The following is a 21396-nucleotide window of genomic DNA, read 5'->3' as shown; positions in this document are numbered from 1 at the left end:
TTTTGTGGCAACTACCATTTTGGCCAATAGGCAATAGAATGGAACCATGGCATTGACGAAGACTACAGCTGTGTTCTTCTGGCTTCAACACTAATTTTAAATCATCCTCTTCCAGCAGGGCCTGTCATTGGTTAATGGGCACGTGGGACATTCCCACCATCTTGCACTCAACTCTGAATTAAGTGACCAGGCAGGCAGAGGCAAATCTGCTTCAACTATCCAGTTGGTAGGTTGTTGATCTGAAGCATTCTACTCATCTGATTATCTTCTCTCCTTTATTCCTCAATGAACAAATGAAAATCAGTAGGGTAGACAAACAGATTCCATACTCCTGCTTTACCTATTCTTAACTATGATAAATACTGTTTAGAAAACTCGGCCAAGCACCTGAAAGCTGTTTTAAAGAGCAACAAGCACCCTCCACAGATTCAAATCATTGCTCTCTGCATCACTTTCAAACATGTATGGATCAGACTGACATCGTAGACACGTCCTTAATCCTTGTGTTTACAAGTTTTCATAAACCAGTTGACCTTTGGGTTTTGCATTCTGAGTAATCCTTAGCCATGACTAGGTGAATGCAAACAGATGTTGAGCAAGGGATTACCCAGTGCACCTAGGACTGGGGTGTTCATTTCATAACGCAGGAGAGAACTGATTCTGCCTAATGAGATGTTTCATAGTTAAGTGCCTTCATTCTACTAACTTTTCCACAATAAAATCTTCTATATTAATTCTCAAAGCACAATGCCCAATCATGTTCAAAACAATATTCCCATTCAAATTCTTAAGTAAGTATAGGAATGGGAAAAATATGAAAGTAATGTTTAATTGTTAAAATCCCTGCCTCCTGGAACCATGGCCTTGGGGTAAAGGGTTTACAGTGTAAGGATAGATTCCTCAGTAGAAATGAGGAGGCTATTCCTGAGATATTGACATAGCAAAATAGAAGTCAAGGAGTAGATTTCAGATCTTGTGCTAACTCAGAGATAGGAGCCAGAAATTTCCTTTAAAATACGATTTTAAGAGCCTTAATTGTATTTATTGCTTAGATATTCTAAATGTGATTTGAAAGAAGATAACTTCAGGTGGGGTTAGTTTCAAAAATCACTTTAATACTGACCTTATTCCTTCTCTTTGAAGTGTCCAGAGCCCCAAGATGCATGTAACCAAATCTCTGAAGGTACCTTAGTGAGTCTTGAGCTATTTGAACACTCCAGCTCACTAATATATGCATAATTCCTCGTGTTATTTAAGCTGCAAGTTTGACCTACAGCATAATAGAAATTGTACAAACTTTTAGGAGTGTTTGATGAGTTTAATTTCTTGTTTTTTCAAGAAACTCAAGGATAAAGAAGAACGTACATTTTTTTTCCCAATCAATAAGAAGTCCTGAATGTTTGGCTCTAAATTACTTTACACAATGTGACAATAAATAGCTTTTGTTGAAAAACAAGACAAAACATTCTAGAATAAATATCTAAATTCTGGTATTTTACCAGAACTATAAAGCATTGTGATTATAATTAGGTTTTTGGTGTAACATAAAGGGATCACATTGTTTTTTGTTTCTGTATACACCCAACTTCAAGTAAGAGATCTGCCTCCTGCTCTCTGTATCCTACAGGCTCTGCCTTACTTCTCAGCCATCCTTCTCCAAAAACAGCCTATTATTATCTTTTGAATAGCTGCTATTATTCTAATATGTGAATGTTACTAATATGTAAAATTTACTTTCTCTTTTACACACACACAAAATGCATTTAACTCATTACATTTGTGTCAAAATTTGTCCAATTTTGGGTCATAGAATTCTATGAATATGCTTTTAAGAGGACATATTTAATATGCAGATAAAAAGGTTTTTATAGAATTGAAATCAGAGGCGCAAAGAGGGAAAATATCTTTTCAGAAATTGGACTATGAGTCAGTCTCTGAAATAAAATGTAATCTTTATACTCATAAAGTCAATTTCAAAATCTCACTTCTCTGTCATATAAAAGGATTTAAAAAAACTTTGAATCTATTATTGTTGTCTTTTATAAATCGGTGGGTCTACTTTCTTAATGGGCAAGATTCTTTTACTGACTGGCAGAGCAGTTAACACAGAATATTATGCTGCCGTGAATGAAATGAGGTGTTGAGTTGGCATGGGTTTCTTTTCCATCCAGTGGATTCCATACATCCACTGCTCACAGATCAGAGGATGAATCCTAAATCCACAATCCACCTTACAGGAGAAGTGCCGAGTTAGGCCAAGAATAATTTTTTTAATAGCTTTTGAATTTCATAAAGGTTTACATAATTTATGAGTCTGAATTACAGACTGTCTCAGTAGCCTTCAGCTCTCTATGGAAGATTCTGATCTACCTGAGAGTGCTATTTTCATCTAAATATGAAGAGTGCAAAAGACTTGCTTTGCCCACAGACTTTCAGTTCTACATCGTGTGTGTCTATGAAACCTAGAGGTTCTAATACACATCTAGAGTATTAAAATGTCTTTTAAAAACCAACATAACTCTCCAGATGTTTCATTTTCCAACAAAATCGTGGCTATTACTTATGTTTCATCAGTTATTTTTTAATTTAAAATAGAAAAGCCCAGAAGATTCACAGGCAGCTGAAATGCCTATAGGCAGTATGACAGCCCCCAACCGAAAATGTGAGTACCAAGCTAAACTTTACATGTAGAAAGTGCCATAGAAAACAGTTATATCTGTTTGAAAATAAAATGTCAAAACCATGTAGATGTCATATTGGGTATGTAGTTTATTATGAAAAACTTTGCAATAGGATTTGTAATAAAAACTAATTCCTATCCAGCTCTCAAATTTACTACATATTCATATCAATTTTACTCTTTCCTTTAAAAATGAAGTTTTTCTTAGTTGATTTAAACTAATTCCCTTCAGGGGAAACTTCAATTAATGTAAACATTTATGTATTTATCATAGCTCATTTCTAAATATATTTGTGTGAAGGTTGAGGCTTTTATTTCACTGTGAAGTGTGGATATATCTTTGTTTTCTCATCTTCTATCAGTCTACTGAAAATTCATCACAAATACGTCTTATTTATCACACTGTCATTGAGATGGTAGAGTTAAAATCAATGATCTCATTTATTCACATCTTATTCTGTAACTCATTTGTTCATTTAATTTTTAATTAACAAAGGTTGATGTTTGTTGCTATGATTTTTTCTTCTTCCGCATTTAATTGACCAATTTTGGATAGGATTTTATTAACCTGTGCTTATGTTTCTGAGTAATTCTTGCAAGATTTTGTTTGTTTGTTTTTTCTTTTTTGTCTGTTTTGGTTTTCATCTGTTACTCTTGAAGTTTTGCCCTATTTTTTCTCATTTATTTTACCCTTTTGTGACACAAACTTCTTAAGGTTTTAATGTTATGCATCATGATTAGTTATTCCCATTTTACCATAATAACTTAGCAAATAATAAATATAGCTAACATGTATTGAACGCTTCTTATATGCTAGGCACAGGGCTGCACAGTTGATGTGATTTCATTCAATTCTCCTACAACTTAAGTAAGAATAAATATTATCTGAACTATACAGATGAAGAAACTAGTTGTTAGAAAGGTTAAATCACTGCTCAAGATTATATAGCTAGTCAACCCTAGCACTGGGGAACTAAAGAAATGCTAATGTATCAACAATTGTTTTGTGCTCATTCATTCATGCATGCGTCAATGCATCCTTTCACATTGTTTTATTCATTGAAGAAATGTTTGAAGATATGCCGTTTCAGGCATGTTTTATGCAATGCAGAATAAAATAAGCATGGTCTTGATCAGTGCGGAATAAAATAAGAATGGTCTTTATCCTTAGCTTGGGATGTAGTCAGGGATAGAAATACTACTAAGAACAAACACCATTATAACAACTACTGTTCTAAATGTTTTAGATACATTAACTCATGTAATTTATTTATTTGATTCAAAATTTGTCCATTTCTGCTTTTAGAACATTGCTAGTAATATTTTTCCTTCTAAACTTTTAGTTCCAAGAGTAATTTTAGAATGCTGGGCACATAGTAGATCTGCAATAGACTTTTTTTTCTCTTTGGTTGTGGTCTTGAAAGAAGGATATGCCCAGTCAAACCAGGAGCTGAAAGAGGATGCTAGATTAGGGAGTAACGATGGTCTTCTTCAGACATTTTGTAGGCCTCCTATTTACCTGCTTACTTCCTGTCAAGCTTGGCTTATAGAATGAATAGTAAACACATCCATATTACATTACTCAACTGCCCCTTTGCCAGGACATATTGAATTAAGCTTCAAATATTTGATGACTTGTTTTATATTACCTCATCTGTGGAACTCAACTTGTGTTTCAAAAGACAAGATGCAAAAATTCAATCCACAGTCTGATTTAAATTTTAAAAAAGCACAGTGATACCACTTCCAGCTCCCATGTTTTACCATGGAAAACCTCTGATAGTTCAGAAACATGGAACTCAATATGATTGCCAAGTACATGAATAAAGGTAAAATACTACAGGTAATTCTGTAATGAGTATATTAAATTACCAGTGAATACTTGTCTTCCACTAATTTTTTTTTTTTTTTTTTTTCACACGAAAACTCTCTGTCACCCAAGCTGGAGTGCAGCGGCAAGATCTTGGTTCACTGCAACCTCCGCCTCCTGGGTTCAAGCGATTCTCCTGCCTCAGCCTCCCACTAAATAATGTTTAAATTATTTTAAGAAATAGACACAGCATGTTCTTTATGGCTTACATGCAAATGTTTATAGTTGCCTGTGGCTTGTTACCTATCCATGATCTGACATTTAGAAACCCATGATCAGAGATAATAAAACAACAGCAAAAATAGGCCACACTGGTTTCTAGCAGGGTATAATATTGGCTAAAAATCCTCATTTGGAATATATGCTATTAATACCAGGACTACATGTAGGCATGTGGAAATTACAAGTTTATTTGCATGTTGCAGTGTTGTCAAATGTATCACTTCAAGTTTTTTTAAAATTTCCTTTCACAAAGAAGAGCTTTATCTCTGAAAATTGGCAGGAGCAGTTAAATGATCTGGTAGCATTACTGGACTCTGAGCGTTTCCAGGCAATGTCAATAAGAACTCCCTGAATTCAATAATTCAGTATTTATTCTTTGTTCTTATGGCTGTTGCCTGAAATTTTCCCCTTTTTAGCAAAGACTAAAATAAGTTAGTGAACCACAAGAAGGATGTAAGTTAGTCTTACAGTGATATTTCTAAATATCCATGATTTTTAGAAGTAAAATGCACAGGCCATCTTTGAAACACAGTAAATGGAGCTATCTTCTAGATGTTAATTTGGGCTCTATCTGCAATTTACTGAAGTTATTTATATCACAGTGTGGGATATGATATGAATCAATTCATACTCCCCAAATAAGATGGCAAACCACATTATAATGCAATCTCCTGGCCGGGCGCGGTGGCTCAAGCCTGTAATCCCAGCACTTTGGGAGGCCGAGACGGGTGGATCACGAGGTCAGGAGATCGAGACCATCCTGGCTAACACGGTGAAACCCCGTCTCTACTAAAAAAAATACAAAAAAATTAGCTGGGCGAGGTGGCGGGCGCCTGTAGTCCCAGCTACTCGGGAGGCTGAGGCAGGAGAATGGCGTAAACCCGGGAGGCGGAGCTTGCAGTGAGCTGAGATCCGGCCACTGCACTCCAGCCCGGGCAACAGAGCGAGACTCCGTCTCAAAAAAAAAAAAAAAAAAAAAAATGCAATCTCCCTTGTAGCCTTAGGCCGTGTAACAGTTAGAAACCAGGAAGTATCCTCTTTCTATTTTTATTGAGCACAATTATTAGAATTATGCACTCAGGCCAGGTGCAGTGGCTCACGCCTGTAATCCCAGTACTTTGGGAGGCTGAAGCGTGTGGATTACCATAGGTCAGGAGTTCGAGACTAGCCTGACGAACATGGTGAAACCCCGTCTCTACTAAAAATACAGCAAAACAAGGCAGGCATGGTGGCATGTGCCTGTAGTCTCAGCCACTCAGGAGGCTGAGACAGGAGAATGGTGTGAACCTGGGAGGCAGAGCTTGTAGTAAGCCGAGATTGCACCACTACACTCCAGCCTGGGTGACAGACCAGGACTCTGTCAAAAAAAAAAAAAAAAAAGCATTATGCATTGAGTTCTAACAGTAACAATAACTACTACTTACACCTGTCACACAATATATATGCAACCGAATAATTAATGAAAGTTTAGACTATGACAATTGATTAATGACTATTCTTATCAAATGGTCTACCTAGGCAGATTACTACCAAAATAAGTACTGTGCTTGAAATACTTTTTCTGCTTGTGAGTCATTCAACTCTACAATTGAGTTATACTAACATGCAATTTAGATTTTTCAGAACAGAAGTTCTGTCCATTAAAAAGCTGAACCCAATTATGATCAAAATTATTTCATTGGCTCTCTCCTGACCAGATAATATATATTATGTAATAGAATTCCATGAAGACGGAAGCTTCTCTTTATCTTGTTCAACATCTAACTGGCCTACTGCTGAAAGTTATCTTGCAGGAAGATGAAAACATTGAGTAATTATTGCAAAGCTAATTATGGGGCCAGAAATGTTGGTTGTGGTTCTCTTGAAGTCACAGTGGGGAGTGAATGGGGTGCTTCAGGGAAGTCATTAGCACTCACCAGAAAAGGAAACAAAACAATCACACAATGACAGAAAGCACACTGCCCTAGATTGACACAGAAAGTCTAACTCACATGAACAGCTTTGCGAAATAGATTCCATTTTAATGACATTCCCCTGGGAAGTTTGTCTTGGCCCACTCAGTCTGCTACAACAAACTACCAAAGTAGTTTAGGTAAAGCTACTGGATGGCTTCTAAACAACAAAAGTTTCTTTCTCATGGTCCTGGAGCCTAGAAGTCCAAGATCAAGGTGCAAGACAAGAGCCAACTTTCTGGTTGTAGATGGCGCCTTCCTACAGCGGGAAGTGGCAGAAGGGGCAAGGGAACTCCTTGGCATCTCTTTTATAAGGGTATTAATTCCATTCCAAAGGCCCTACCTCCTAATACCACCACACTAGAGGAGTAAGTTTAAACGTATGGATTTTGGGGAGACACAAACATTTAGTCTATAGCAAGGTTCTTAAATTATTTTGAAATGCATTACAAAAGACAGACGGGAAGGTCATCAGTGGTATTTGGGGAGGCTACAACATGGTTTTTACCTTCTTCTTTAGGCATAACTGCATAAGATGTTAAAATAAGGAATGCCAGCATATAATTTATCTTATTAGACCAGTTAGCAAAACAGTGACCATACGTTCAAGTGTGTTGGTTATCACACTTAAATCTCTAGTCCTGACTTTTGCTGAAACAAAGTGATGGTATTTCATTAGATGGAATATAAGAATGTCAAGGGTAGGTGGGAAAGCTGGTTGGTTTTGAAGGATTTGGTGAAATATGTAATGCTCTGTTAATGCTTCTTCTGTGTTTATTTGGTTCTTTAGGTAAAGTTATTAGCTTGTTAGCAATCATGATTCTGGTTGGGGACAGCCTGCATAATTTTGCAGATGGCCTAGCCATAGGAGCAGCCTTCTCCTCATCATCCGAGTCAGGAGTGACCACCACGATTGCTATCTTGTGTCATGAAATCCCACATGAAATGGGTAAGTTTGGCAATGGAATTACTGTTTCTGGCTTGTTGAGAAAGAAATAACATCTTTCCAGCTATGGTTTACTAGGATTCTTTTTCTCACCTAGGATTGAAAGATGAGCACTTTCCTTTTATAATTTATTTAAACCATAAGAAGAGGAGGACTAGAAAAATAACTCCTGTACCTTGGAATAAAATCCAGTTAAACTCCTTTATGATGTTTCCCAGGGCCAGAAATGACTCTATTTGGATTCCAGAGAATTCCATATGGGAGAGAGTCATTCAGAGAAATACTTTAAAGAATTTTGACAAGGACTTTAAAATCTACATATTAAATGTGAGAAAAATATTAGGAGGGAAACTTTATCCATCACGTCAGCAAACGGGCCAGTAAGATAAAATCACATTTAAATTAAAACCAGCCAGGCATGGTGGCTCACACCTGTAATCCCAGCACTTTGGGAGGCCGAGGCAAGTGCATCACCTGAGGACAGGAGTTCGAGACCAGCCTGACCAACAGGGTAAAAGGCATCTTCCATTAAATGATAATTATATTTTCCTTTCCTCTTAAACTTCAGGAGACTTTGCTGTGCTCTTAAGCTCCGGACTTTCTATGAAGACTGCCATCCTGATGAATTTTATAAGTTCCCTAACTGCCTTCATAGGATTATACATTGGCCTTTCCGTGTCAGCTGATCCATGCGTTCAAGACTGGATCTTCACAGTCACTGCTGGGATGTTCTTATATTTATCGTTGGTTGAAATGGTAAGCTTGGTGGCTTTTCTATTTGGGTTTTCTGAATGCTGAAAATGTAAAACAGAGAAAAAAACCTGGTAAAAATGGAAGGATAAATGAGTAGAAGAGAAGAATTTATAAAACAGTATAAACCATTAAGGAAGTATTCTTTGTACTCCCAGAAAGTGCTTTCTAGGCAGAAAGAATGTAATTTGAGGTAAAGAAAATATTGATATTTTCTGTAGCGTTAAAGTGACAGGCGTGTGATAGCAGTTGCATGTAAAACTTTTTTCTTTTAGTGAATTTAAGTGGAAAGAATGAAATGTTTGTAATCTTCAAAAAGTAATCATCAGCTCATTTGATTCCAGCTTTGTATCTATATATGATGCCTGTATTTCCAGTTGAAAAATGAAAAGTTCTGTCAATCAGCCAGCTACTTTATTTTTACAATGCAAAAGTTCTGTTAAATAGCCAGTTATTTTATTTACACAATGGAAAATAATTCAACTGAATTTGTCATTGAATTAAATCACTGACTTAATTAACCAAACGTATTTTTTAAACTAATGATTACATCTTTTAAGTTTTAATTGCCAAAGGGCCATTGCACTGATGAAATGAGAAAGAAAGATTTTTAGAGTATTTGGTCTCTAAAATTGCAACCTATGTTTCCTATAGAGGTCCTTGTTGACCCTAATGATAACTCAGTCATTGGTTGTGTTTCTGTATAACCTGGTGAGGGAATTGAACCTGGGAAATTTCACATTGTCTTGCTTCTTAAATTCTGGTCTCCATAAGATAAAAGTCTTTTTGAAGGTCACTCCCTATTGGGCTTGTTTACAACTTTAAAAATATCTTAAGGTAAAATCATATTGATTATCCCTTCTCATGGGTTGGAATATGGCAAATAAAAATGAAATAAAATAACCAAAGAAGGATTTAAGGCTGAAATCAAGCTGAATAAAAGTCAGATATGTTATTACCTGTGTCCCGGAGAAGAAAAAGTAAATTAATCTTGAAGGCAATATGTGGAACCGATTCATTGAGATGGACTACTAGTGAAGCAGAATCCAACCATTGTCCTGGAAGTAAAAGAAATGTTTCATAAGGAAAAAAATATAGGAGGCAGAAACCTGTGCTAATACAACCAGAATAGCAGTGCGTTGTTGAAGTAAGTCTTAATAAGGGGATTCTCAAAGCAAACCCTGCCATTTTTAAACCCCACTCTAAGGCTTCTGAGTTTCCGGTGGTTTTTCTTAACTCTTATGAGATGCATGCAGATGAGGTAAACACCAAATGTCCTTCCATATTTAGAAATGTTCTTATATATTATTTGTGGTGCTCTGAGAACATTCTAATTTTGATAATAAGGTGAAAAGTGGAGCAAATTTTGACCCAGCAATCCCATTACTGGGTATATATCCAAAGGAATATAAATCATTCTATTATAAAGATATATGCAGCACTATACACAATAGCAAAGGCATGGAATAAACCCCAATGCCCATCAGTGATGGACTAGATAAAGCAAATGTGATACATATGCACCATGGAATAATATGCAGTCATAAGAAGGAATGGGATCGTGTCCTTTGCAGGGACATGGATGAAGCTAGCAGCCATTATCCCCAGCAAACTAATGCAGGAAGAGAAAACCAAACACTGCATGTTCTCACTTATAAGTGGGAGCTGAATGATGAGAACATGTGGACACAGGGACGGGAACAACACACACTGGGGCCTGTCGGGGGAGGGTAGGGGTGGGGAGAGCATTAGGGTAAAGAGCCAATGCATGCCGGGCTTCATATCTAGGTGATGGGTTGATAGGTGCAGCAAACCACTATGGCACACGTTTACCTATGTAACAAACCTACATATGTTCCCAGGAACTTAAAAAAATAAAATAAAGCGGAGCAAATTTTACCCCTTTTTCTGAACCTATCCCCCAACCTGAGGTCAATGTTACGGAATCCTGCGATTCTTTCAACTTGAGAAATCTGTATTTACAGTTTTTTTGTGACTTTGAAACCACAGTCACTCACCATTTAATGATGTGAGCTATCCTTTGTTTAAACTAAACACTCTTGAAGGTAATGTGTGGAACACATCAGTCCTCAGATTCGCTCTTGAGCTTCCTAATTTTCAACTTTCGATTTCTAATTTCTCTTTATGGCTCAGTTCAGGGCAATTGCTGGATTCTTTTGAAGTTTACTCTGTTTTTCACACAGACTGGTTCTCTCTTTGAGTAGATGAATGTCAATGTCTGTAGTCGATTTGCTTTCTTTGCTTTTGTCTACTCTCCCAGAATTGACCTGGGAAGGTTATCAAGAGCCATTTGTCATGCAGAACCCTAAGCTAAATATGTCATTTTCCTTTCAATGTTCCTGCTCCTTTTCTTATAAGGGTAAGCAATTGCTTATAAGAGAGCAATGTGACTGATATCCTGTGAGATTCCAACTGGCATAAATCTTGACCCTATTGCAAATGACTATTAGCCAAGGAAAAACCAGCATCCTGGCAGAAAGACAGGAAAAAAAAAACTTGTGAGTTTCCCGGGGCTACTTCCTATCATCCAGGTCGCTTGCTCTCACGGCCTTCAGAGCAACTTCTAAACAAACGCAGCACTTTCACATAGCAATAAGTTTAACTGTTACTGTTCTCTGGGGCCATGCCAAAGAAAATAGTCGGTCATTTAAAGGGAAGAAAACAAGGTTGCAAAGACTCTGTGAAACAGCAAATAAAATAAATGCAGCAACAAAAGGGTAAAGCGGAATACTAGATAGAATATACTAGTTAATTGCTAAATCCTGGATATTGACCAGGCACCTTCTGAACAAGGTTAATGTCAAAAGACTAGCTAGATCTTTGTTTGTTTGTTTTAAAGAAATTGGGTGTGTTATTTCAAAGCCCCCGGAGAACAAGAACTAGAGACATAAATGAGGCCATTAGCAATGAGGTCAGCAAAGAAGAAAGTCCTCTGCAGGGAAAAGTGCCAGCCTTAATTCTCCAAAGTAGAATTGGCTTATTCAAGCACACTAACTCCAAATTGCATTGAAGCATGTCTAAAGGAAGTTAAGAATGAATGCCGCTCTGGGTGGCCAGAGGAAATTAATGCTCTGTTATGAAGATCAGTGTCCTAGACTGGGTTTCCTTCAAAGCAGCTGGGAAGACAAAGGACAGGGTGAAAGCAATTCATCTGGGAGGTGATCCCAGGGAGCAGAAGTGAAGGGCCGGCGAGCTGAAACAGAGAAGGAAGAAAAGTCAATACCATCTGTGTTTTTTTTAAGTTGACCAGGACTATGGGAACACGATCACACAGGACCTTCTCATGAGGCTCAAGAAATATATCTCAGAATAGTTTACCTGGGAAAGGAAGAGGCTTTATGTACAGGCTCTTGTCCCTGTGTTCAACACTGGCCCCGCCAGCATTACCTCGCCATCTCCACTTCCAGGTTATACACACTGGAGTACTAAGAGCATTCCCGTAAAGGGGCTCAAGCCCTCACATCAAAGAAGCCCAGGGCAGGAGAAAGAGGAATGCCGTGTAGACCAGAAGCAAGACTCTGCAAAACCAATCAACACCTCCTTGGAATGGGTCTCTGCAGCAGTGATTGGGGTCAGAGATGGGAATGAGTGCATCTGAAATAGCACACATGTGATGTCTATCAACGGTTGACCCCTTCCACTCCTCAAATGCCCTCCTTTCCTCTTAACACCCATGTCTCCCCAAGTCCCTGCATGGTGATAGCCAGCCAAAATACCACAAAGACTTAATACAAAATAATAAGTGGGAGAAGCTCCAAACCCTGCTGGCCCTGAGGCCATAGTTGATATTCATCATCTCTGCTCTCCAGCATCCAATCCTGATCCTCCAGAGCTCCAAGCAGCACTTGCTTGGGTTGATCTACATTGTTCTCCTGGGAGAGGCAACTTAGGTCTTCACTGAAGGGTCTGAACGTTCACTGCTTTGTCCTTGTTAGGCTGTGTATCCTCTAGTTGCCTGGTGACCATTGTTACCAGGCATCAAGAAGCACCAAGAGACGCTCCAAGAAATCTGAATTTCTAGCTGTGTTCCTTCTCTTCTCACCACGCAACAGCACCCCTAACTCCTCAAGGTAATTATTACAGGAAAGGGGTCCTAATCCAGACCCCAAGAGAGGGTTCTTGGATCTTGTGCAAGAAAGAATTGAGGGAGAGTCCACAGTGCAAAGAAAAAGCAAGTTTATGAAGAAAGTAAAGGGATAAAAGAACAGCTACTCCATAGAGCAGCCCCAAGGGCTGTTGGTTGCCCATTTTCATGGTTATTTCTTGATGATATGCCAAACTAGGGGTGGATTATTCATGCCTCCCCTTTTTCGACCATCTGGGGCAATGTCCTGATATTGCCATAGCATTTGTAAGCTGTCAAGGCACTGACGGGAGGGTAGAAGTGAGGACGACCAGAAGTCACTCTCATCGCCATCTCGGTTTTGGTGGGATTTTGCTGGCTTCCTTACTGCTACTTGTTTTGTCAGCAAGGTCTTTATGACCTGTATCTTGTGCTGACCTCCTATCTCATCCTGTAATGTAGAATGCCTTAACTGTCTGGGAATGCAGCCCAGCAGGTCTCAGCCTCATTTTACCCAGCTCCTATTCAAGATGGATTGCTCTTGTTCACATGCATCTGACATAATCACTAACAATTGCTCTTACCATTAGAGTAACTTTCTTCACTGTTGGTTGATCCATTAATATAGGGAGCCCCAAATGAGCAGGTGGTAGTGATAGTTTCAAGTTCGCTGGAAACTTTATTGCTGGAGTTCTCAACCCCTGGTCCTGTTAGGAACCAGGCCACACAGTAGGAGGTGAGCAGCAGGTGAGCAAACAAACCTTCATCCCTACTTACAGCCGCTCTGCATTGCTCACCTGAGCTCTGCCTTCTGTCAGATCAGCGGGGGCATTAGGTTCTCACAGGAGCATGAACCTTGTAAACTGCGCATGTGACAGATCCAGGTTGCACGCTACTTATGAGAATCTAATGCCTGATGATTGGTAACTGTCTCCCATCAACCCCAGATAGGGCCGACTAGTTGCAGGAAAACAAGCTCAAGGCCCCCATTGATCCTATATTATGGTGAGTTGCATAATTATTTCACTATATATTACAATGTAATAATAATATAAATAAAGTACACAACCAATGTAATGGGCTTGAATCATCCTGAAACCATCCCCCTCACTTCCGACCCTCGGTCCATGGAAAAATTGTCTTCCTTGAAACCGGTCCCTGGTGCCAAAAAGGTTATGGACCACCACTTTCCTGTATTCCCTGGTGCATGCTCCCCGGGAACAGGGATCTGTGGTCTGACAGTACCTGAGTTTACAGGAACAGGGAGCATAAATTCCCCAAGAGAAAAAACTAGCAACACCTATCTATCAATTGCTTTATAATTTTGTACTGTTTCTGCCCTAATCTCTGTTATTTCCTTCCTTCTTACTTTGCATTTAATTTTCTCTTTACTTTCTTGCTGCTGTGTAAGAGCATCTCATTTTGTCTGAGAGCTGAACGTTCCTTCTAAGAAAATTCTCAGAATTGGAAATCTAGAGGATTTCTTAAATCCAGCTTCTCTAAAGTTTATAAAAATGGCGCAACTAGAAAAAAAAGCCCTCGAAGTATTGTTTTTTTCCAGCAGTTTGGATAAGAGAGACTATATTTTTAGCTAATATAATTTGTTATTTAAAGTATAAATTAGTTAATTAAAAAAAACATAAATGGGTTATGCCAAAGGAAGGTTTATTTTGGATCTGAAGCAAAGTTTCAAACCTTTAGGCATTTTTCTTAAGGTTTTTAGATCCTGCCAAAATGGTGTTTCCATAGCAACAGGACTATAGAAACCTCAAGGGACTGTCACTGTAGATGTAACCAGAGATGTCCCTGCAATGGGGGGAGCTGGACAACTGCCCAGGAATTTAGTACACTGATAGAACCCAGGCTGGTGGAGGAGCTGTAACTTAGGGAGGGAGCTAATGGGGAAGGAAGTACCTGTCCAATTCATGCCAAAACAAAATAAAACAAAGCCCAGGTGCCCCTCCAGGTGTATCCAAGGCAAATGAGTTGGAATAGGGGAAATACCCAATTTCAAACCCACTTCCCCCATCAACCTCCCTCACCATATAGGGTTCTAGATCTCTTCCCCCAACCCTCCCTTTTTTTGGATGCTCTTTAAAACTTCATTTCCTCTCCAAGACTATCCCTTATGTTTCTTCAACCTTATTTTACTTATCTAATAACTGTGCGGGTGGGGGGTTGGGGGGGCCGGGAACCTCAAGAATAAAAAGCAGTCACTTAGAGCAATTTACTTATCTTCCCTCTTGTGAGAAGTGTCTCCCAGAAGTCATATCACAGCCAGACTTTTGCCTGGAGCACTTACAATTTCCAGATAATTTTCCTTATGTGAAAGGCAGGATAGAAAGTATTTTAAATATGAATTTAAGATCCTCTACCTTTAAAACACATCCAAAAATGCAAAAATCAAACCTGAGTATTAAATCCGGTCAATAAATAGGATTATCAGTATAGTTCATCCTCTCTACACTTATTGTAGGTTAGTAAATGTAGCAGCTTCAAGAACATGAATTGGGTAAAAACAAAAAAAAAAACATTAATTGAGTGACAAACATTTACCTTTCTAGCCAGGCTTCTCCTCTCTTCTTCTTCATATGAGTATAAAATTAAACTAAACTAGAATCCTAGACTTTTAGAATATTGATCCTATTCCCTCCTCCCCATTTTTCTTTCTTTTTCTTGTAATTTATTGAGTTTGAATGAGTCTTTATCAAGGAAATCTAGACTCCAAGGCAATTCAGTCAAAGATCTACAGTTACCAAGGTGGGTCTGGTAAATGAATCCTTTCTCCATCCAAAGGATGAGTAAGTCTTCCTTTCTTTGAAGTTTGGCAATACCTAACTGTAATTCTGTTAAACATCCACCCACAGGAAGAGAGTTTGTTTGAAAAAGACATATGAAGTAACCTTGATATACGTATTTGTTTTCAACAAATATTGTAGTTAAAATCAGTGAGTTCCACTGGCATCATTTTAAATACCCTTTGACTGAGAAAGAAATAGCAAGTATTCAAAACTCATTTCAGGCAGCAAAATTAATGTAATTTAACATTGAAAATTATTTCTTAACAAAAGCAAGAAGGGTGAATCATTCTTACCAACAATTTTGAAAGACTTCTATTCTCTTTCTGTAAAAATCAGTCAAACCCCACACTTAGAAATTGTCTACTGAGAAAATGAGAAGTTAAGCCAACTTTGGTGAAGACTGAATTCTCTCTGTAATTAAAAGAAATTGACCATCAGAAATGTAGGTATTTTTCTACTCCTCATTCCTCTTTTCTTCTAATTTCTCAGATCATACACACACATACACACAGATCTTCCAAAGCAGTTATTTTAAAAATGCAGTTGGCCCTAGAACAACATAGGTTTGAACTGCATGGGTTCACTTACCCTTAGATTTTCTTCCACCTCTTCCACCCCTGAGACAGCAAGACCAACCCTTCCTCTTTCTCCTCCTCCTCCTCCTCAGTCCCCTCAATGTGAAGATGAGGATGAAGACCTATATGATTATCCACTTCTGCTTAATGAATAGTACATGTATTTTCACTTCTTTATGATTTTCTTTCCTTTTCATTTCATTTTGTTTCTCTTTTCTTTCTTCTTTTCTTTCCCAAAACAAAATAATACAAAGTGCCCCCTCCAGGTATTTCCTTCCTTCCTTCCTTCCTTCCTTCCTTCCTTCCTTCCTTCCTTCCTTCCTTCCTTCCTTCCTTCCCTCCTTTGTTTTTTTGAGACAGTCTCACTCTGTCACTCAGACTGGAGTGAGTGGTGCGATCTCGGCTTACTGCAGCCTCTGTCTCCCAGGTTCAAACAATTATCTTGCCTCAGCCTCCGGAATAGCTGGGATTGTAAGCATGTGCCCCATGCCCACTGATTTTTCTGTTTTTAGTAGAGATGGGGTTTTGCCATGTTGGCCAGGCTGGTCTGGAACTCCTGGCCTCAAGTGATCCACCTGCTTCAGCCTCCCAAAATGCTGGGATTACAGGCGTGAGCCCCTGCACTCATCCCCCTTATGATTTTCTTAATAACATTTTATTTTCCTTAGCTTACTTTATTGTAAGAATGTTGTATATAATACACAGAACATATAAAATATGTGTTAATTGTGTTATTGGTTAGGCTTCTGGTCAACAGGAAGCTATCAGTAGTTAAGTTTTGGGAGAGTCAAAAGTTATACATGAATTTTCAACTGTGCGGGGATCAGCATCCTAACCCCCACATTGTTCAACTGAACTAAAGCTGGCTGACGTCTGTCTTTGCTGAGCTTTACCACTAAGAATTTGTCTAACTGAATCACTTCCCCTAAGGAAAAAAAGGAGAAGAGAATTGTTAAATACAAGTTTAAAGCAGGCAACATCTTTGTCTCTCCTAATTGTGTGTGACAGTGATGTGCTCTTTATCTTATAACTCACAGTTTTCAAAAAAAATTTAATTTATCTTCTGCTGCAAACTGCTTCATGAATTGCCTTGGGAAGATCCCATTGGGAAGTGATAGACATATAAGATTCTGCATTTGAATTATTCAGCAAATACAATTTTTAAAGCTGAAGATTTTAAAATAACCTTGAGAAAAGCCTCCAGATTGGCTGTCCCACATAAGCTGAGAGCTGTGGTCTTTGCTTTCGTGAATAATAAGGAAGGTTAAAACAGCTATGTTAAGTTGTTTATTGAACATAAATACTAGTTGAAAAAGACCTAAATTCAAAACAGCGGGAACGAACCTCCCAATTTCAGGAAATTCTTGAGTCAACAGAGTGTTGAGGATTCTACTATTACTAATCAAATATGATTCTAAAATAGAACATAGTGTAACATCCCTCTTTTGATTGATGTCAAAAGGGACAACCAAAAAAATGAATTCCATGAAAAAAAGGAAAAGCACAAGATAGCCATAACCAAACTTTTATTTGGATTCAACTCTCAGAAGATTGTTAAAAGCAAGAATTGATATAGTATTTGTAAGCAAACATTCCAGAGAAGATGTTTATTCTCCAGAATGTTGTAGAAAGAGAAATCCTGGAGGGTCTTTTTAAGACTCTGTGGCTGATAAAAGCTCATCTCTGTGCATATGTAACCGTCTCCACCAAGGTCCAATTAGAGGGTCAGCCAGGTTCATGAAAAGAAAGACACTCCAGACTTCCCTCCGTCTTGTTTACAGCAAACTATCACAAATAAATTAGAAGTAGAAAACCCTGCAGTCTATTGAAAGGGCGGCTGGGCGCGGTGGCTCACACCTGTAATCCCAGCACTTTGAGAGGCGGAGACAGGTGGATCACAAGGTGAAGAGATCGAGACCATCCTGGCCAACATAATGAAACTGCTTCTCTACTAAAAACACAAAATAGCTGGGCGTGGTGGCACACACCTGTAGTCCAGCTTCTCAGGAGGCCGAGGCAGGAGAATCGCTTGAACCCAGGAGGCAGAGGTTGCAGTGAGCCAAGATCACACCCTGCACTCCAGCCTCCTAAGAAGCTTCAATCAAAAAAAGGGACTTCAATCCCGCAAAAATTGATTAGTTTTTAGTTCTTAATGAAGCGTGAGGACATGAGAACTGAGTTTACGCTCAGGGACTTTGAGATCTAAACAAAACTGAGAATTTCATGTTTTATAGTGGAAAGTAATGACAATGAATATTTACCAGGCAGCAAGTGACATCTCTTATTGTCACATAGGTTCTTAGATCTACCCTAAATGGTGCTTTATTAAAAATATTGTAATACTATAGTCTTTATATTATAATAAGCTAAAAAGCTAAACAATGATATTACAATAAGTTAAAAAGATAAGTAATCAGCACATTACAATAAGCAAAATATATCACAATAAGCTAAAAACCTAAACAGTTAAAGCAATCTAAGAATTTTAGCGTTTTAGCTATCATGTTTGGGTCTGATCCAATTTAAGTTAATTTTTGTATATGGTGTTAGGTAAACATCCAACTTTATTGTTGTTGTTATTATTATTATTATTATTAGAGACAGAGTCTTGCTCTGTTGCCCAGGCTGCAGCGCAGTGGCATGATCATAGCTCACTGTAGCCTTGATCTCCTAGGATCAAGTGATTCTCCTACCTCAACCTCCCAAGTAACTGGAACTATATGCACATGCCACCATGCCCAGCTAATTAAAAAAAAATATTTTTTTGTAGATTTGGGGTGTCACTATGTTGCCCAGGCTTGTCTTGAACTCTTGGCTTCAAGTGATCCTCTTGACTTGGCCTCCCAAAGTGTTGAGACTGTAGTATGAGCCACCATGTTCTTTTGAATGTGTATATCCAGTTTCCCCAGCACCATCTGTTGAAAGGACTGTCCTTTGTCCATTGAATGGTTTTGGCACCCTTGTTGAAAATCAATTGATCACGTGTGCAGGACTTTATTTCTGGGCTCTCTATTCTATTCTCTTGGTCTATATGTCTGTCTGTAGCCAGTACCACACTCATTTGATTATTCTAGTTTTGTACTAAGTTTTGAAATCAGGAAATGTAAGATCTCCAGATTTACTAGTTTTCAAGATTGTTTTGGCTGTTTGAGGATCCTTTGAGATTTCATATGAATTTTAGGGTTAATTTTTCTATTTTTTTTTTTAAAGTGATTGGATTTTGCTAGAGATTACCTTTAGTCTATACTTTAAGTAGTATTGATATCTTAATAATACTAAATTTTCCAATCCATGAACATGAGATGTCTTTCCATTTATTTGTTTTTAATTTCTTTCAGCAATGTTTTATAGTTTTCAGTGTACAAGTCTTTCACTTTCTTGGTTAATTTTATTTCTAGGTATTTTTTTCTTTTTGATGATATTGTAATTAAATTTGTTTTCATTTCTTTTTTGGATTGTTCGTTGTTTGTGTTTATAAATGCAACTAATTTTGTGTGTTTGTCTTTCAACTTTGCTAAATTTATATATTTGGATTTTGTTTTAACATCTTGGGAGTGAAAAAATATATACCTACTGCTTAACAAATTATTATTTAACAGGAAGATGTGTTCTACAAGCAGTATTTTTAAAAATATAATGCAATAATGCATAAAAATGTGTACATTAAGGACACATTTACAAGTCAAAAGGATTCCCCAACAATCACATAAGCCCTTTTCTCTTGTTTTGTTTTTGAAACCCACTGGAAACAGAAATCAAAATTTCTCTCATTCAGGGTCTGTTTTCCCTTCTCCAATTTTAAGTTGTATGAATAGAGAAATATGCATTTATGACAATAAATAAAGGAAATCTCTATTGTCTTTCAATGTTAGAAATGATCATGTCTTTTTAAGTCCTTGTGCTGTGTGACAAAATCAATCCTTACATGAATGTTTTTGTTGGTCACTAGAGCAACTTTTCTGGTATTTCCTTAAAGTTTGTGATAGTGAATGCCAGGTACAAACTGGCTTGCTTGTTAGGACTAGTATGGATTTACAAATCTAATGCATTTATAGTTTCAGTGTCATGATGATCACAGCTGTGAAGAGACAACCTGTGTGTGGTTTCATGTTTCTAACTACCTGGAAGAAAAGTAAAAAAGTAGTGTGATTGACTTAATGGTGAAGCACTACAACTAGCAAGATGGCTAGAGGATGTATGGGAGAAGAAAGACGAACTCAGCCAGTTCATGTACTTTTTGGATTTATAAAGGCCAAACAGTCTTCCTAACTTACCAATTTTTCAGCAAGTTGTGATCTCATAGATGAATTTTTCAGTAAATTTTCTTGGAGATATTGCATGGATAAAGGATTATACAGATTATTAGGTTGGGCAAAAACTGTATAAACTTTTGGGTGCCACTAAGAACTGTATTAAATCTACCTACCTATACATCTGTTTAATGGAAAGACTATTATATGTCTCTTTGTAACCATTTATAGTTGACATGTTATCAATAATCATCAAAAGACTCTAAAAATTGAGATAAAAATTAGCTGAATGCCTTATTAACATTGTTCTCAATATGTGAATAAGTGAATACTCAAAATACTTTTTTCATTTTTTTCTCTGTGTTTGATATTAGGGAGATGTTCCAGTGACTCTTCATAATAGTGATCACATTTGGGAAAAAATCTAGGTGTATTGGTGGTATAATATTGTGGAAAGTGCTTGGACTAAATCTTGTCCTGAATATCAACAAAAGACTGTGAAAAAGCACAGTCTAGTTGGGCCCTAGACATCAAACACTCCAGTAACTTGAAATATGCTTCAGTTTTTCCTTATTTTTTATTTTTAACAAATTTTTAGAGTAACAGAACTATATGGGTGAGACATAAAAAGTACAGAATGAATCATAATCATGATGATTCTTCTCAAAGTGGATGTGTAACTCTAGTTAAGAGTTCTTCTAAAGATAAATAATCAACTTTTTTTTTTTTTTACCTACACTATCCAAATGGTGCCCAGTAGTTACATGTGGCTATTGTGCCTTGAATGAGGCTAGTGTGACTGAAAAATTGATATTTTTTAAACTTTATTTTTAAGTCCCTTGTCTCTACACACGCACAACCACCCCACGATAGACATCCTGCAACACAATGATACATCTGTTACAATTCACGAACATACCTTAACACATTATCACTCAAAGTCCATAGTTAATGTTAGATTTCACTCTTGGTTTTATACATTCTATGGGTTTTGACAAATGGACGATGACACATACCCACCATTGTATCATACGGAATAGTTGCACTGCCTAAATGTCCCCTGTCTTCTGCATGTTTATTCCTCCTTCCCCCAAATCCCTGTCAACCACTACTCTTTTTATTTATTTATTTATTTATTTTTTTAATTTTTTTTTTTTTTTGAGACGGAGTCTCGCTCTGTCGCCCAGGCTGGAGTGCAGTGGCCGGATCTCAGCTCACTGCAAGCTCCGCCCCCCGGGTTTACGCCATTCTCCTGTCTCAGCCTCC

The 21396-nt window shown here is 37.7% G+C and overlaps 1 protein-coding gene and 1 long non-coding RNA gene across 5 annotated transcripts in view; one reads left to right on the top strand and one right to left on the bottom strand.

Annotated features, from left to right (window-relative positions):
- The window catches only part of LOC105488233 (solute carrier family 39 member 12), an 80940-nt gene that overhangs the window by 39465 nt on the left and 20079 nt on the right, over positions 1 to 21396 (top strand). For 2 of the 4 annotated variants that reach the window (XM_011752107.2, XM_011752106.2), the window contains 3 exons: positions 2596 to 2662; positions 7515 to 7673; positions 8239 to 8426. In XM_011752107.2, the coding sequence (XP_011750409.2) occupies positions 2596 to 2662; positions 7515 to 7673; positions 8239 to 8426 (414 nt within the window). Of the gene's footprint in view, positions 1 to 115; positions 227 to 2595; positions 2663 to 7514; positions 7674 to 8238; positions 8427 to 21396 lie in introns of all 4 variants that reach the window. The other 2 variants (XM_024794878.2, XM_011752105.2) reach the window with 2 other exon arrangements.
- LOC105488232 (uncharacterized) lies at positions 8334 to 10602 on the bottom strand. Its single transcript, XR_011608226.1, has 3 exons — positions 10439 to 10602; positions 9380 to 9478; positions 8334 to 8464 (listed from the first exon to the last, which is right to left on the bottom strand). It is a non-coding gene; the product is annotated as an uncharacterized lncRNA (long non-coding RNA).

This window comes from Macaca nemestrina, chromosome 9 (genome assembly GCF_043159975.1).
Source record: "Macaca nemestrina isolate mMacNem1 chromosome 9, mMacNem.hap1, whole genome shotgun sequence".
In the NCBI taxonomy this organism is placed as follows: domain Eukaryota; kingdom Metazoa; phylum Chordata; class Mammalia; order Primates; family Cercopithecidae; genus Macaca; species Macaca nemestrina.
This window is presented reverse-complemented; position numbering and strand designations above follow the sequence as displayed.